This window comes from Malus sylvestris, chromosome 14, assembly GCF_916048215.2.
Source record: "Malus sylvestris chromosome 14, drMalSylv7.2, whole genome shotgun sequence".
Taxonomy (NCBI): domain Eukaryota; kingdom Viridiplantae; phylum Streptophyta; class Magnoliopsida; order Rosales; family Rosaceae; genus Malus; species Malus sylvestris.
The window spans coordinates 26,198,625-26,214,912 of NC_062273.1; the positions used below are offsets into that span (position 1 = coordinate 26,198,625).

General features: G+C 37.3%; 2 protein-coding genes across 2 annotated transcripts; both read right to left on the reverse strand.

Annotated features, from left to right (window-relative positions):
• Window positions 1-1,608: 1,608 nt before the first annotated feature.
• Window positions 1,609-4,341, reverse strand: LOC126599944 (protein NRT1/ PTR FAMILY 2.11-like). The gene is made up of 4 exons (XM_050266421.1): window positions 4,064-4,341; window positions 3,747-3,964; window positions 3,088-3,650; window positions 1,609-2,666 (listed from the first exon to the last, which is right to left on the reverse strand). The coding sequence occupies exons 1-4, from the start codon at window positions 4,146-4,148 to the stop codon at window positions 1,787-1,789; spliced, it is 1,746 nt and encodes a 581-aa protein (XP_050122378.1). The 5' UTR covers window positions 4,149-4,341; the 3' UTR covers window positions 1,609-1,786.
• Window positions 4,342-12,858: 8,517 nt separating this feature from the next.
• LOC126600320 (protein NRT1/ PTR FAMILY 2.8-like) lies at window positions 12,859-15,526 on the reverse strand. The gene is made up of 3 exons (XM_050266903.1): window positions 15,313-15,526; window positions 14,978-15,195; window positions 12,859-14,502 (listed from the first exon to the last, which is right to left on the reverse strand). Exons 1-3 carry the CDS (start codon window positions 15,464-15,466, stop codon window positions 13,009-13,011), a joined length of 1,866 nt encoding a protein of 621 aa, XP_050122860.1. The 5' UTR covers window positions 15,467-15,526; the 3' UTR covers window positions 12,859-13,008.
• Window positions 15,527-16,288: the final 762 nt, after the last annotated feature.

Sequence of the window (16,288 nt, forward strand, 5' to 3'; positions counted from 1 at the left end):
AGATTCTGAACTTTAATGATAATCATATCATATATTTTGATGTAGATGTTGAATTCTCCATATCCTTTCGATTTTCTAAAACCATAGGGATGAGTGATATGGGTCAACTGTTGCGTCATGCAATATGGTTTCCCTTTCTTTTTGTTAGCCAGATATTTATAAATTATATATGTATAATTGTAGCTTGAATTATTAGTCCATATTTCCCACTTGTTGTATATGTGCACTGGATGATCGGCATTGAGCTTTCATTTTCTTCACAAATGGAGTTGCTCTCTTGGTTTGCGTTTAGGACTTGGAGATGGAGAAATTCTGATCAACCTCTTTATACCAAAACAGCAAACACGTGTTGCAATTGTAAAATTTTCTTTTGGTATAATGTAAGAAATTTTTGTGTGCAACTGAATTCATGCTCCTTGTACAAAAGAGGAGTAAAGTAAAATTGTAACAGAAAAAAATTACTGAAAATATGACTTTGGCCCCTAAAACTTAATTTTTTTTACATAAAACTCGACATAAGTTTTTTTTCTTGAATAAAACTCATTGACTAGATTCCACATCAGCAAATTTATTAATTCTGTTTGACTTCACACATTAAAAAAATTTCGGATACCTAAAATACCCCTATTTGAATTTTTTTTTTGTAAACCCTATTTGAATGTTTGATGTACATAATTAATGCCATGCGGATGGATGGTAAGGGAGAATTAATGATTTTACAAAAAAAATAAATATTAATGTTATAAATTCATTGCCTAATATATAATAACATAAAACATGTCTAATATATGTTATTATACATGCTTAATTAAGTCAATAAAATTATATTTTACATATTAATGTAGGTAAATTGTTTCACACACACACACACATATATAAATGCGTGATATATAAATGCTTGATATATGTAAAATTCATGCAAAATAATTTACCTACAAAAAAAACATTTGATTCAAATAGTGCACCTCCTATTAAAATTTTAAAATGTTAGATTGCTTAAAAAAGAAAAATAATATACCTAGTATATGTAAAATACATGAAAAATAATTTACCTACATAATAACAAACCCATATATGCAAAATACATGCAAACTAATTTACCTTATAAATTCATTGTTTAATTTTTAAAAGAAACAATGTTTCTACTAGTTTTTTTTTTTTTCCAAAAATAAAGTACCTATTATTTAATTTTTACGAAAATTGTGCACCTATTGTGTAATTTTAAAAAAATTACATATTGTTTATTTTTTTATGAAAATAATGTAACTATTGTTTAGTTTTTACAAGAAACAATGTATCTACTAGTTTATTTTTACCTTTTTTTTAAAAAAAAAAAATTTCACAAGTTAATGTATCTACATTTTCAATAGAATGTATATTGTACTAATTAGATTTGGATTAGGCGATTTCACATAAAAGAAGAAAATAACTTCTTCTTTTTAAAAAAAAATTAAAAGCAAAAAACACTACTAATTGAATGTTGTTGACAAACAAAAGACAATAAATTAAAAGTCTACAAAAAAAACTGTAATAGCCATATTAATGTTGGTGGCATGGTGCTGTAAATAAATTTAAATGTATGGACATCTTTTATCTTACATGGCATCAAATTCAAAATTTAGGTTTTATTTAGATATTTTAATATAGGTGGGTTTATGTCTAGAGTTCAACAGTTGTAAGGGGCTAATTCTAAAGCACCCAAAAAATTATACACTCATTTCTTGCATGATTTCCCTAATCGAGACCACGATTTTGTAGCTAGCTGGCTACGTTTGATCTTAGTCTATCAAACAAGATGTTTCTCAGATTGCATATTCTCCATCCCAATTTCAGAGGCACTTCCACCACTTCCTTTGTACTTAAACCACCTAGCAAGTACTACGAAATAGACAAGATTCAAAACCTCCAATACAACCACCACATAATAAAAGTAATCCAATCTCCCCTTGTTAAGATCTTCAGGCAGCCAATCACTGGTATGGTGAACTATCGACACCAAAAAACTACTCAGGTAATTGGACATTGCCATCCCTACAAACAAAAATGAACCCCCAATGCTTCTCATGTTTTCTGGGAACTGCCTGTAGTAAAACTCCACTTGGGCAATCACTGTGAAAGCCTCAGAAAGTCCGATTAGTGACAACTGAGGAATGAACCAAAATCCGGACATCGAAGAAATTGCACCCCTTCTTCCCTCCATTCCAATTGGATTAGAGAGAGCCAAGCTTCTTCTCTTCTCTTCAACTAGGCCAGACACTAGCATGGTTATTATAGCAAGAACCATGCCAATGCCCATCTTTTGTAGTACTGTGATGCCCCCTTCTTTTCCTGTAATTTTTCTCAATTTTGGGACTATGAGTCTGTCATAGATTGGTATCCAGATTGTGAGGGCAAGCATGGTGAATACTGTGTAAGACGCAGCGGGGATCTTGAAGCCGGTGTTGCCAAGGTGCCTGTCGGATTGCAGTGCTTGGAAGACTGTATAAGTTTGTTGTTGCACCAGGGTAACATAGTATATAACTTGTGAGATCCAAATGGGAACCACTCTCACCAAGCACTTAATTTCTTCCACTTGCTGCATACTGCAAAGTCCCCATGGATTTGCTGCTGACCCATCCGGGTTGATTTTGTCTTCATTGGTCATGATTGCAGCTTTGTCAAGGATTCTGGAAAATTAATAGTGTTAACTTTTTGGTTAGTCAAATATGTCAATTATTAATTGGTTTGTCCTACTATGGGGCTGATCCAGATAAAGCCTTTATGATGAGGCTGATGCTGATTCAATTATTGTATCAAATAATTGTCTTATCTTGGTTGATAGGCCGAGTTGTAAAGGAAATGATTGATTGCTACAGATATCAATCTACAATACTTAAGGGATTGTTGATATTATCAAATACAAAGTGAATATCAACAATGTATCTGGTACTGTAAATTCACAAATATTAATCAGTTTTTTCACGAGTGGAAATTCACAAACTTTACTAAAATGTTCTTGGGAATTTTCAAGTAAAAATTAAAAGGGAACAAGACATTCTAATCAAGAGGAAATCTAAAGCAACTAATTAGTCATTATAGTTCAGTTACCTGAATTGATCAGTGTAAGGAATCTTGGAGTTGATAGAGCTTTTCGGGACGTAGTTAAAAAGTGAAATCCATGGTTGCTCCGGTAATTGCAGTCCTCTCTTCTTGACTGCAGCAACTGTGACCCTCACTGCAGTTGTGAATGGACTACCATCTGGTTTCACTATCACATAAATTTTTGTACCCATGAAGAATAGTGCACAAGACAAGAACATGAGAAATGTAGGAATTCCCAACCCCCAAGCCCAGCTCACGTTGGATTGCACGTAGACGATGATTGTCAAAGAAACCATCATGGCAAAAGTGAAGGTGAAGTAGTACCAGTTGAAAAAGCTGTTGGTGGCCTTCTTCCCTGATTCAGTATTGGGATCAAATTGGTCTGCACCAAAGGCTAAGTTGCAAGGCCTAATGCCACCAGCTCCGACAACTAGTAGACCGAGTCCGCTTAGTAGAAATGCCATTTGCCATGGTGTTGGACCAATGCATGGGCCACTTATTCCGTCTACTTCACAGCTTGGAGGATGTAGCTTTGCAACCGCCGCTGTTAGGGTTAGTATCAGCATCCCCTACAGAAAATAATCCGTTGCGACGAAAAAACAATCAGACGTAGTTCTCGTTGCAATTTTTTCATGTAATGGAAATTAGTGCAACCAGAAATATACCAAGAAAGAAGCAACTGAAGCAAATCCGAGGGTTTTGTAGCGGCCAAAATAGGTGTCACTGAGGAAGGCTCCCGGCAAGGTGGCAAAGTTGGTGGTGCCATTGAAGACATTGACAAGAGTTGTAGCTGTGATGCTTTTCATGTTGAACACTGTGGTCAGATAGACCAAAAGGTTCGATGAAGTTCCTATAGTTCCTAGCTTCTCAAAGGTTTCATTTCCTGCAATTTAATTTTTACATATTGAGCACTTAGGAAAAAAATCTTCAACAGAACAAAAAAAAACCCGGAAATTAATTAATTCACTACTATTTCTTATACCTATAACAAAGGGCATGGCTTTGATGCCACGGTACTTGATCTCAGACTCATCTTTTGTAACAGCCTCCTCGTAATTCTTCGCCATTCTACTTGCAACTTTAAGCACTTTCTCTCCCTCCTCTCTTTGTACAGCTACTGGCCGTCACTACTGCAATTTTGGGTTCAGGTAACGGTTTTTCTCCGTTGCCTATTTTATTTTATATAAAAATCGAAGTATTGGCAGGTGATAACTATCGTTAGAGAACGGCTAAATCTGCTAAATAAATTGATAAATTTCTGAATGAGCTTCCACATATTTAAGCTCTCCTTCTTGATCGGAGGAGGATGAGTCATCACTCTCTCAATTATTATATTTGTCAGGTTGCCTGTTAGCAACTGGACCATGGATGCATTATAGAGTAGCCAATCTTGACTCTACTGCCGCAATTGTGAGAGGATGTAAAGATTGTCTACAAGTGATCCAAGTCATTGGGTTAAAATGGTCTATTTATTAGGCTTAAAAATTCGTCATTCGTGAAAGGACATGTGAGTGAAGATCGTTTCATATTGGAGAGTTAACAAATTAACCTTCCAAAAGCTTATAACTAATAAAGAGTTGAGTCACTTACCCTATTACCAATTAATTTTTGAGGCGAGATCTTAACTTATTTAAGCAAGTATTATTTGTAAGGGCGATGACGTTGAGAATTTGAACTCTCTTCTGGTGTGCTTGACTTCCAGCCCTTCGTTTTTCTTTGCCTGCTCATGTGAATGCGTCCTTACGGATTAATGTGTGAATTCTCAACCAAGCTCATTGCAGGAAGAAGCCAAACTCAGGTCACTCTCAGTCACACTCTTGTCAATTTGTATGATTCATGGTGTAACAGTTAACATGTATTTTTTGTATGTTCAATGAAGTAGAAAAGCATAAAGAGAAAAGATTTATGTTTCCACGAGGAAAAATAATATGCGTTACGAAAAGGTTCTTTGACAACAGATTTTTACTTAAACCTTACGAAAAAAGATGAGTCGACTTTCATTGTAGCTGGTGTTGAACGTAATAATTACGTGTACATAGGATTTGTTTCCTACAACGACTTATTTTCTTTTTTAATTAGGTTATATGACTTATTACACTCTTTTCTTACAAGTTTCTTTACCTAAAGAAAGAATAATACATACTAGAAAATCAGGGGCTGACCCATTAAGCGGCAAGGGCGGCCAGTTAACCCTACGAACTTTGCTGAATTTTCATGGATAATTTGAGTCCTTCAAGGAAATGTCCTTCGTACATACCCCTCCAACTGCTTGGTAAAATCCCTCATAGAGGAGTTGTTCCTTCTTATTATTATTTTTTAAATATTACCTAGTCAGAACGACGTCGTTTTGAGTTAGGTTACTTTATATAAAAAAAAAAAATAGACAATCATTAGTTAAAAAAAGAAAAAAGAAAAAAAAAAGTAGACATGTAGGCTGCAGCAAACCCCAAATTCAATTTCAAGTTCAATTCTCAAATCCCAACCCCACCAAATTAACTCAACTGCTTACGCCGAAACTCTTACCACCCTACACCGGCTATCATTCCGACAACAATGGCGAATTCAGAAATTGTTTGCGGGGGAACAAAATTTAAAAGGATAAAAGGTCTCAAAAAAATATAGACAACAAATCTTTTTCAGATAGTAGACAATATTAATGTCGTTCATAATGCAAAATTAAAAGAGGAAAGGAGAGAATTAGACAAATAAAATAAAATAAATGAATTATTTACTCATAATGATACCTAGAAATCCAGAAAATCCATTCTAGTAACAAAACAATCATAAAATTCCAAACTGCTCTACATATAGCCACATCCAGACCAGTAATAACCACGAACTCAAACCCTGAACGCAGATCCAATGGCCAAAACGGCGACGATGACGACCAAGGCAGAGATAAATGAGGGGGAGAGATGTGGCTGGGGAGACTTGGAGCGGGTCCAATGCAGGTTTTTTCAGAGTACTCAGACAGATTCTTACTCTTAGGGTCGATTTCTGATGACTGGAAGTGTGGCCGTACCTCCTTGCGCCTATGTAGCTTCGCCATTGTCTGAGGACCACCTAAACCGCATCTTTCAAATTCCAAAGTAAGTTCTTCATAGCTTATTCAAATTAAATTTCTAATTGTTTTAGTGAATTGGTTACAAATTGTTTCTTTTATGAATAACTAGAGTTGATTATTAATGTGGATATATGATTTTTATTTAGATTGATTGCTATGTGAGTTTTAGACTTTTTATTTATAAATAGACAAAAGTTTTTATTTAGACTATTGAATGGGTTGAGTTTTGTGTGAGGAGTTGGTTTGTATGAGTTTATAATTATGTGTATTTGCTACTTACATTACCTTTGGTTTATAATTATGTGTATGAGTTTATAATTGAGTGTCCATGTCATGATACACGTGTAGTTGACTCATGATTTAGAATGAGGATTATTTTCAGATTTTCTTTGTAAAAGATCATGGGAGTTTCAAATTGTGTCGTTTATCGTATATTGTGTAGTAAAAAATTATTTTAAATATTTTTATTTAAAATTAAACATGAACAATATCTGATGAAAACTAACCGCACGATATATAATAAATGGACACGATTTAAGGATCATCGGGATTCTCGTTCCATGATTTGTATCTTTGTATCTTTCCTTTTGTTTGGATTTTTGCTTTATCGAAAAAATTTCTCACTTGAAATTTACCACCAACAAAGAATTAAATCCTTGCATGTTTCAACTTATGTCCCTTTTTAGGTCAGCTCTTACTGCAGAAATTCCCAGGTGCTTAGCATTATAAGTAATTAACCAGCCATGTTCCACTCTGAATTAGTAAATCATCCAACAACAAACGATTGGCAGTTTGATGTTTCCATTTTCTAAAATCCAAGAGAAACTTGTTTTTTTTTTCTGCAACCAATTGAAAGGGACACAATAAGAAGCATGCATATATATTCAATACACGGTTATCTGAAGCCTTGAAACTTCTATCCACCCCCCCCCCCCCACTTGAATATAATAACAAATTAAGTTTGTGAAGCGTGGACTATCTGTGTTAGAAATCAAATAATCCATCATTGAACACCCCCCCTCCCAAAATAACAAATTAAGTTTGTGAAGCGTAGGCTATTCGTGTTAGAAATCAAATAATCCATCATTGAACCCCCCCCCCCCCCAAAAAAATAACAAATTAAGTTTGTGAAGCGTTTATTAAGTTTGTGAAGCGTGGGCTATCCGTGTTAGAAATCAAATAATCCATCATTAAAACCACCACCACCCCCCCCCCCCAAAAAACAAAATAAGTTTGTGAAGCGTGGGCCATCTTAGTTAGAAATCAAATAATCCACCATTGAACCTTCCCCCCCTACCCCACAACACTTGAATATAATAACAAATTAAGTTTTTGAAGCGTGGACTATCCGTGATAGAAATCAAATAATCCATCATTGAAATGAAAAGATGAAATTGGTTTTTGACTGAACTAGCCACAAGTGTGTGGTTTCCGTTACATCTTTGCAACTGGACATGAGCTGGACACATGAGGTGTTCATACTACTATTTGTCTTGAACTCTTGATTGACATTTTTATCTTCAACTTGTTTTTGAGTGTTAAATAAACAAATGATTTGCATGTTAAATACGTGAAGGTTTTTGAGCGTGACGATGAATCTATCACGTGATGTTATCAATTAATTCACGTGTTATAATATAAATGAATGATATGATTGATACTTCATGAACTATATAGTTTTAATAAATAAGTACACGTTTTGTAGCATTAGAGTATTGGTGACAACACGAGACAGTGCGACAATTGATTGTATCAAAGAAAAAAGAATGAGGGCCAAGTAATGTCATGTGTCTCCAACCCTCCCTAGTCACCTCTAACACGTCCCAACCCCGATATCCCCAAATACCAGGTTAGGCACGTGCTGGCCGATACCCGAGGATGACGAAGCCATTTTAAACATGCATACAAATAAAAGATATGTAATTAGAACGATTATGCCAAAATAGGAACATGTTCAGAGTATACAACTACTAAGAATAATATGGAAGAATTACTAGAAAAATATACGAACAAAGGAATGACACCTATACTGAGAAGATTCGAGAATACCTACGCAAAGGTGCCCTGACGAAAGGATTGTGTGCCTTGAATCTAAATCCTGAAGAGGGCACAAAACATGAAAGGTGAGTGGACAAGAGTTTATAATATTAGTACTAATAATAGGATAACATTTTATTTTTGAACATAATAACCCCCTGTTTTGAAAACATGTATATAATACTAAATAATAGGTTTTATGAAAAACCCTAGCATGCAGTGTAAAACATTTGTATAACCTCTACAAATCATATCCGTGAAGTACTCAACTAGGGGAATCATAGTCGCCCGAAGGCAGTACCTGTCCATCGCTTGAAGGTGAAGCTGTATAGCCTGTCCATCACCCGAAGGTGAAGCTGAATAACTTGTCCATCACCAGCAGATGAAGCTGAATCAAATAGCATAACATCCACACCGACACTAGCTGTGGCTAGTTAAGCTGTCCGACACCGCTTTCAGCGGTGAAGTTGGGGGTATATAATATATCATATCTCACTCCTCCATCATCTGTGTCCTATGGCCATAGACATAATACCCATGGTGTGCAGATGTGCCGTATGATAACCCACTAGATAAGTACTCAAAAACATATCTCAAAATCTCATATTCAAACATCGAAGCTCAAAAACTCAAACCTCGTATCATAAATCCATTATCATTCGTAATCTTAACTTCGTAAAATAATTCATATTCGTAAGCCATGGAAATAGCCATATTCAAATCCATAGAAATTCATATATGCTAATCCGACATTTCATAACCTTTAATAAAACGTAGTTCAATATATCATAATATTTAGTAAAGCAATTTAATTAAATCATGAATTTTATGTAACCCATAATCATAGAAATCCGAAACGCATAATATAAAACATATTCGATGCATGAATATGAAATGCATGCTAGATCAATATTTTATAAAAATATATAAGTTTAGAAGGGATCCACCCATTGATTTTATTGCCCGAAGCCGCTCGAACTATCAAGGATGTCATCCTTTCCCGCTAACGCGCCTAAACAAAAATTGGGACCTTTTAGTAAAACTATACTAAAACGTTATAATTTGGGAAAAAAGATGGCAGATTCAGATTCGGCATGTTGAGGAACCTCGGGTTTTTCCTCCACACGCCGCCGCACGTGGCTGTCGGCCACCCTAACTAGCCGGAAAATCTATCAACTCCAAAAATTCTCAAGTTTTATAGGAATGAAGATCTCGATGAGAGGAACAACTTTTATACCAGTGACTAAGGCCAATTTGGCAAGGAAAAGCCTTAATTTCACTCAAACCCGTCGGAACCCTAGATTTGGGTGTGATTTGATTCGACTCCTCCGGTGCTCTGCCGCCTCTATGGTTGGTTGGGGTTTGTTCTTAGGTTTAAGGAGAGTCTAATGGTGGTAAAGATCGACAAAAATCGTTTCACAAATGGTGATTCAAGGCCGAGACCCACCTAGACCCGTTGGTGGGTTTTCTCACCACATTGGGGCTAAATTTCGTCGAGTTTGGTTAGAATTAGGTGATGGGGATGTTGTGATAAGGTTTGGTGGTGATGGAAGGTTGAAGAAATTCGGAAAATTGGACGGAAAACCATCGAGAAACTTCAAGGAAATCAAGTCATCACGTGGGTCAAGAGGAACTCGACCGATTCCCTCTATCTCATTTTCCCTCCTTTCCCTCCTTGCTCTCTCTTCCCATTGGTCACTCACTCTTCTTTCTTCTCCCGATTGGGTAGTGCCCATCCTCTTTCCTCTCCTTTATCTGACACGCCCCGATCCCGATATTTCCCCGAATGCCAGGATAGGCACGTGTTGACCGACACCCGAGGGTGACGAAAGCCATTTATTGAGTGCAATTGTTGAAAACAAGGAATATATAAGGTTTATAAATATAAAAGAATAAAGAATATGCATTTAAGGAACGTGTTTAGAGCATACGACTAACAAGAATACTAAAAGAAATAATATAAAATTGAATGAATAAAAGAATGGGTCCCACACCAAGAGGACTCGAAGATGCCGATGCGGAAGTGCCTTGATGCCGGGATTGTATGCCTCGATTCTAAGTCTTGAAGGGGGCACAAAACAAATATGAGTGGACCAAGTTGATATATATATATAATAAAACAGTTATCAACGTACTAACCCCCAGGTTTTATGAAAACACATATATAATGTTAAACATAGGTTTTTTGAAACCTAGCATGTCGTATAATGTCTCAAATCATAACTCATATATAATAATTACTAGTGAATGTCCGTTAACCCTCAGGCCCCATGCCGGCTCCCCGTCTCTGAGCAGACAGTCAGAGGAAAATACATTTCAGGCCCTATGCCGGCTTCCTGTCCCTGTGCTAATAGCCAGAGGAAACACACTCCAGGCACTATGCCAACACCAAACCGTCGCCCGGGACGGACCATAATCTATCCCTACACCCCGTAGCAGAAATAACCACTAGGTAAGTACAAAACCATTGAACATATATATATTGAAAAGCAACTTCATAGTATAAAGTCATCCATCATCTATACTATAAAGAGGTGTGCGAAACATGTTCTAAATATCATATCGTCATCCATCGGATATTCTATAAGAACATGGGTTATAGGAAAAATAGTAATAATTCAAACTAGCCTTAGTAAGCATGTTATCTCAAAGCGTTTCATAAACGTAATCATTAAATCATGCCTTTCATGTATGCATTTCTACTATTAAAACATGCATTTTTAGAAAAGGGTCAACTCACAGTACTTAGCCACCGAAGAGCCACGCAAACTAGCAACCACGAAAACGTTACAATTATTGCCCCTAAGCACATAAATGGTACATTTAGTAAAAATTTACTCAAACGATTGAATTTGGGAAAACGGACTTAAAAAACAGATCCAGGACGTCGAATTAGCTTAGGAGGGGTTTCGGATGAAATCCCGAAAAGTCAACCCTAAAGTCAATGTTGACCGTTGATCGGTCAAAGTCAAAGTCAACGGGTCAAAGTCAATTGGTTTGGTCAAACCGGTTTAGGGTTAGAGTTTAGGTTTAGGGCTTTTAGGCTCTAGGGTTGGACTTAGGGGTTTAGGGTTTATGGGAAATAGGGAAAAGGGTTTAGAATTTGGGTTTTAGGGTTTAGATAAATAGGTGGGTTAGACTTAGGGGTTTTAGGATTGGGTTAAGAGATCTCTGGGCTCGGACCCAGACCCACACGGCCTGAAGGCCTAATTTGAAAGGGTTTAGGGTTTTAGATAAGGCCCAAAGGCCTTGGTTTAATAAATAAAATAAAAACAATATAAAATAAAGGGTTTGGGTTATAAAGGGTTTTTGGGTTAGGTTGAATGGCCCAAAGACCTTTAATAAATAAACTAAAACAAAATGAAACAAATATTAAAAAGGGGCTTGGGCTTTAGTGGCAATGGGCCAAAGGCCCACGTTCTACACGGCCCCAAGGGACTGGGTAAAATGGTTGGGTAACCCCGCCCAAAGGCCTGGGTTGAGGGTGGTTTTTAGGCCACCCTTTGGCCGGTTTGGTGGTTGATTTTCAACGGCTCATAACTTCTTTGTTACTCATCTAAATCAAGTGATCCAAACATGAAAGTTGTAGTACTCGACGATATGAAGAGATTGATACCTGCACGGTGGCCAACTCATAGCGATTTGGCTGGAAAACGCCTCGAAAGGGGCAGTGCTCATTGGGAAAACTGGGTTTTGGCCGAAGGTTTGGGGAATTTTCAAAGCTTTGTAACTTTTTCGTTACTTAACCAAATTGAGTGATTTAAAAGCCAAAATGTTACTAGAAATGTGGAGAAGAGAATCATACCAAGTGGTGCCAGAGTTGGTTGGAAAATGGCCTGAAAGATGGCCAAATGACCACGGTTTATCGTCGGAAAAACTGCAGAGGTCCCCCCGAGGTGTTTCTGCGTCCTACAGCTACCAAAGCTACTCAATTTCATCCCATAATTCCATGTAAACACTAACCAATGGATTCTAGGGGTTACCTACGTCGGAGGGAGTAAGAACTTGCTGAAGTTCTCCATTTCCAGTTTTCCTCCAATTTGAACGTGGGTCCAAGGATTGTTTGACGAGTTTAGGCTCGGGGAGGAAGACAGGACGATGTGAGGATGATGATTTTTGTGTGTGTGTTTCCAGAGAAGAGAGGAAGAGCTGAAGAGAGAGCTAGAGAGAGAGACTTATCAGAAAAAAATAAAAGAAAAGGGGAGAGGGAGACTCATGGGTCCAAAGGGAAAAAAGAAGAAAGGAGGCCGGGTAAGCATTAAGACCCAAAAACAATTTTAAAAGTAAGATAATCTTAAACTTAGTGAAAATACAATTTAAATTAAGGGTGGGTGTAACATTATCTTTCATCTCCACCGCCCATCTTTTCTTCCCTTTCATTTGGGCCACACACGTGGCTTTCCAGATTTTGCTCCAAAAATTTGGAGCATTCCAAAAAATAATAAATTTACAATCTTGCCCTCGAATTCATTCGTTAATAACTTCTTCGTTATAACTCCAAATTACGTTTCATTTGTGCCCACGTGTTCATAGCGACGAGTTTACGAGGATACGTCAAGAAAACAAACATTACGTGACATAACAAGGTGGTCAACAAAAGTCAATTGTATTTTCCTCGAAGAGCATTTTCGAAATTTCAAATTTTAAAATTATAAAATTCGTAATAATTGGGGACGGTTCGTTACAAGCTCTCTCCAGTTCTGTCTAATTTTATGTATATACTTTCAAAAATAGAATAGCATCAATAAATTATGTCCATTTCCATGTACGAAATTCTTAACAAACAAAATAGCACAAATAACATAATTATATATGTCCATCTCCATCTATGCATGAGTACCCAACCCCTTCTCCTCATCCGTCGATTCATGTTCCACCAGGTCTCTTGAGCCACTCGGATTCTCCGGCTGCATCTCCATTCTCCCTTTTCCAAACCTTCCAACCGTTACGTAATGTCGAGCAAAGAAATTGAAATACGCAAGGTTAACAACTCCGAGGCCGGCAATGATGTAGTAGTAGTAGTCCAGCTTATTCTTGTTCAGGTCATGACCGCCGAGCCAGGGCGTTTCCCCCTTCTTTTGGGTTGCCTTGCTGACTATATTGACTATCAAAGAGCCTAGATAACTCGAAACCGATAAGCTGAGGAAGAAGACTGCCCCGGCAATAGTCCTCATACTCTCCGGCATTTGCATAGTGAAAAACTCCATTATGGAAACAGCCGCAAAGGCCTCAGTCAACCCTGATAAGACAAACTGTGGTAAGAGTAGGCCAAAGCTCACGGGTGAAATGAATGATCCGTGTTTCAAAGCAGTTTTCCGACGGTGCTCTTCAACGATCCCAGATACCAACATGGACAGAATGGACAGCACAATGCCGGTGTTGATCCTCTGTTGCATCGTCAGTCTTTTGTCCCTACCGCTCCTTCTTTGGGTCAGCGGGAGGTAAATTTGCTCGTAGATGAAGATCCACGTTGCGAGTGCAAGCATTGCTATGATATTCATCCATCCGGGTGCGAATTTGAAATGCGGTCCTATGGATCTGTCCGTTTGCAATATTTGTAAGACCCCGAAAGTGTTATGTTGGTCCATGCACATGAAAGTCCCGATTGCTGTAACCCAAACTGGAAGAATTGCCACTAAGCACTTCAGTTGCTCAACTTGTTGGAGGCTACACAGCCTCCAACTGCTCCTAGGCTTGCCTTGATTGTCCAATTCATTTGGGTTAGTTATTATAGCAGCTCTGTCAAGGAACCTGAAGCGATTAGTGTGAGGGAGCTTCAAGATCATATATGACTGATCAGATGCATTGTTTAGTGGAGGATCATAAAATGAGTGCTCGGAAGCCAGTGAAACCTTTACTCTTGATTTTCGACAGGCAGCTGTGATGACCTTGGCTATGTCCAAAAAAATGCTCCCTTGAGGCTTCAAGTAAATGTAAGTGTGGCGGCCGACCAAGAAAATGGTGATAGAGGAAGCAAGGCAGGCAGTGGGAATGACAAACCCTATGACCCAACTGATATTGGTCTGGATGTACACAACTCCGGTGAGGGCCACAACTAGAGCCAGTGTGAAAGAGAAATACCACCAATTGAAAAAGCTTTGGAGTTGCGCCCTTCCTTTTGCTGTCCTGGTGTCGAATTGGTCAGCACCAAAGGCAATGTTGCAGGGCCTGATGCAACCTGCTCCTAGGGAGAGCAGTAGAAGAGCAATGTAGAGGAAGACCAGCTGCCAAGGCTGCGGCTGAGGGCAATGTTGGGGATCTTTGCAGGTGGAGGGTCTTAACTTATCTATAGATGCAGTAAGGGTCATGGCTCCCATACCCTGAAATAAAATGAAAAAGTGTAAAGAAAAATTTGCAACCATGAGTACAAAATCATCATTTTCTTGGATTACGTGATACTTTACTACCAAAAGGAAAAACCTAGGAAGATGAAGAATATATATGCAGGGGACAGACATGAGAAATAATTACAATGCACAATTGAATTTTTATAGCGAAATATGCATAAATATAACTAGTTACAAACGTTTAATAAGATAGATAATGAGACACACTAAACAGATGATAAACCGTATATAAAACGGGTTTGGTTCTATATTGAAAGTTTATAGCCAGTTTGTATGTGTGCACATTTCCCATTCTTCTAAGCATACAAGAGATCGGTTAATTATTTCACTTCAATGTTAGTTATGCTAGACTGAAATTCCAAATAATGGATTAAATGAAATTGATGATTAATCTAGAGTGAGATAGAACTTCTAATTGGAAAAGAGACAGACGAATCATAACTATTACCAGGAGAGATGACATGGATCCAACGAGGAGGGTACTAAATCTGCCCAGATAAGCATCAGACACAAAAGCACCTGCTAGTGTTACAACATTCGATGTACCATTCCATATATTAACCACATTTACCACAAATATTCCACTTAAGTTGTATCTTGTATTCAAGTACACTGTGATGTTGGCTATCAAACTCATCGAAGCCAGCTTCTCGAACGATTCATTCCCTTCAAATTAATCAACCAACGAAATAAAATTAACGAAATGGCAAACCAAAACCCCGTCAAAAATCACATGAAAGAAAAAATTCAATACAAGATTATAAGATGAATGATATTGTGTACCAAGAATGTATTTGATAGCTCTCCATCCTCCTTTAGGGTTAGGAGGGGGCACTTGCTCTAATAGTGAAGAATCATTCTCATTCTCCATCTCTCCCTCTTTCTCTTTCTCTCTATTTTTCCCTCGCTGCTCACTTTCTCTGGATCCACATTGCATCTTTTTGTTTTATTACTTATTAGAGCTTAGTGTATCTTATTTAGGTAGTGTAAACAAAAGTAGGATATAGATAAGTATCTAAGATTTGATTCTATCGGCTTACCCGGACTCAGCCCAAGATACGAAATCGGAAACGATTAGAATTTAATTAAGTACAAAATTTGAAACTTTAGTCTTCAAGTGTTGACTTAGTTATGGTGGGAATGGATGACTGGTGAGAGAAATGTGGAGCAGCTTGTTATGGGTGTGATGACTTGTGAGTTATGGACACTGACTTGGATTCTATGTTTACGTTCATTACGTACCCTAACAAACTTCAGTACAACACATGTGCAATATTCTTCTTATCCTAAGCCTTAAGTTTCTCCCAACCTTAGCTGTATATTCAACGCCAAACTTACGTGTTTCCTAACGAGAACTTATCTGATCACTTTGGTTGTAATTTAGACTTTTTAGTGATTGTTTACCGAATTTATTGAAATAATAAAACACAAAAAAAAAATGCTTAATGTTGTGGTATAAATTTAGAGAGGGAGGAACGGCAAAGTGGGAGAAAAGTAGAGAGTAGAGAGGGCTTGAAGAATTTTATGATAACATTTGTCATCTCTTGGACCTTTATTTATACTAGTAAGAAAGAGTAACTTGCTTTTCAAGTAATACAAACATTAAAATGAAAGATTTTCAATTTTCTAAGGGTTTGTTTGATGACCATAATAAAATTCGTAGCATGCTTTTGATCATGTGTCGAGTTTGTTTGATGACCATATCAGTTTTTTACTTTTTGGTTTTTAAACAAAATGAAAATTAAAACCCAAATTAAGC

Coding starts and splice junctions, on each gene's coding strand:
- LOC126599944 (XM_050266421.1), bottom strand. CDS start 4,148: ATGGCGAAGAATTACGAGGAGGCTGTTACAAAAGATGAGTCTGAGATC. Junction 3,651..3,746: donor CTTCAGTTGCTTCTTTCTTG/GTATATTTCTGG, acceptor TATTTTCTGTAG/GGGATGCTGATACTAACCCT. Junction 2,667..3,087: donor CCTTACACTGATCAATTCAG/GTAACTGAACTA, acceptor TTAATTTTCCAG/AATCCTTGACAAAGCTGCAA.
- LOC126600320 (XM_050266903.1), bottom strand. CDS start 15,466: ATGCAATGTGGATCCAGAGAAAGTGAGCAGCGAGGGAAAAATAGAGAG. Junction 15,196..15,312: donor AGCTATCAAATACATTCTTG/GTACACAATATC, acceptor ATTAATTTGAAG/GGAATGAATCGTTCGAGAAG. Junction 14,503..14,977: donor GATCCATGTCATCTCTCCTG/GTAATAGTTATG, acceptor ATTTTATTTCAG/GGTATGGGAGCCATGACCCT.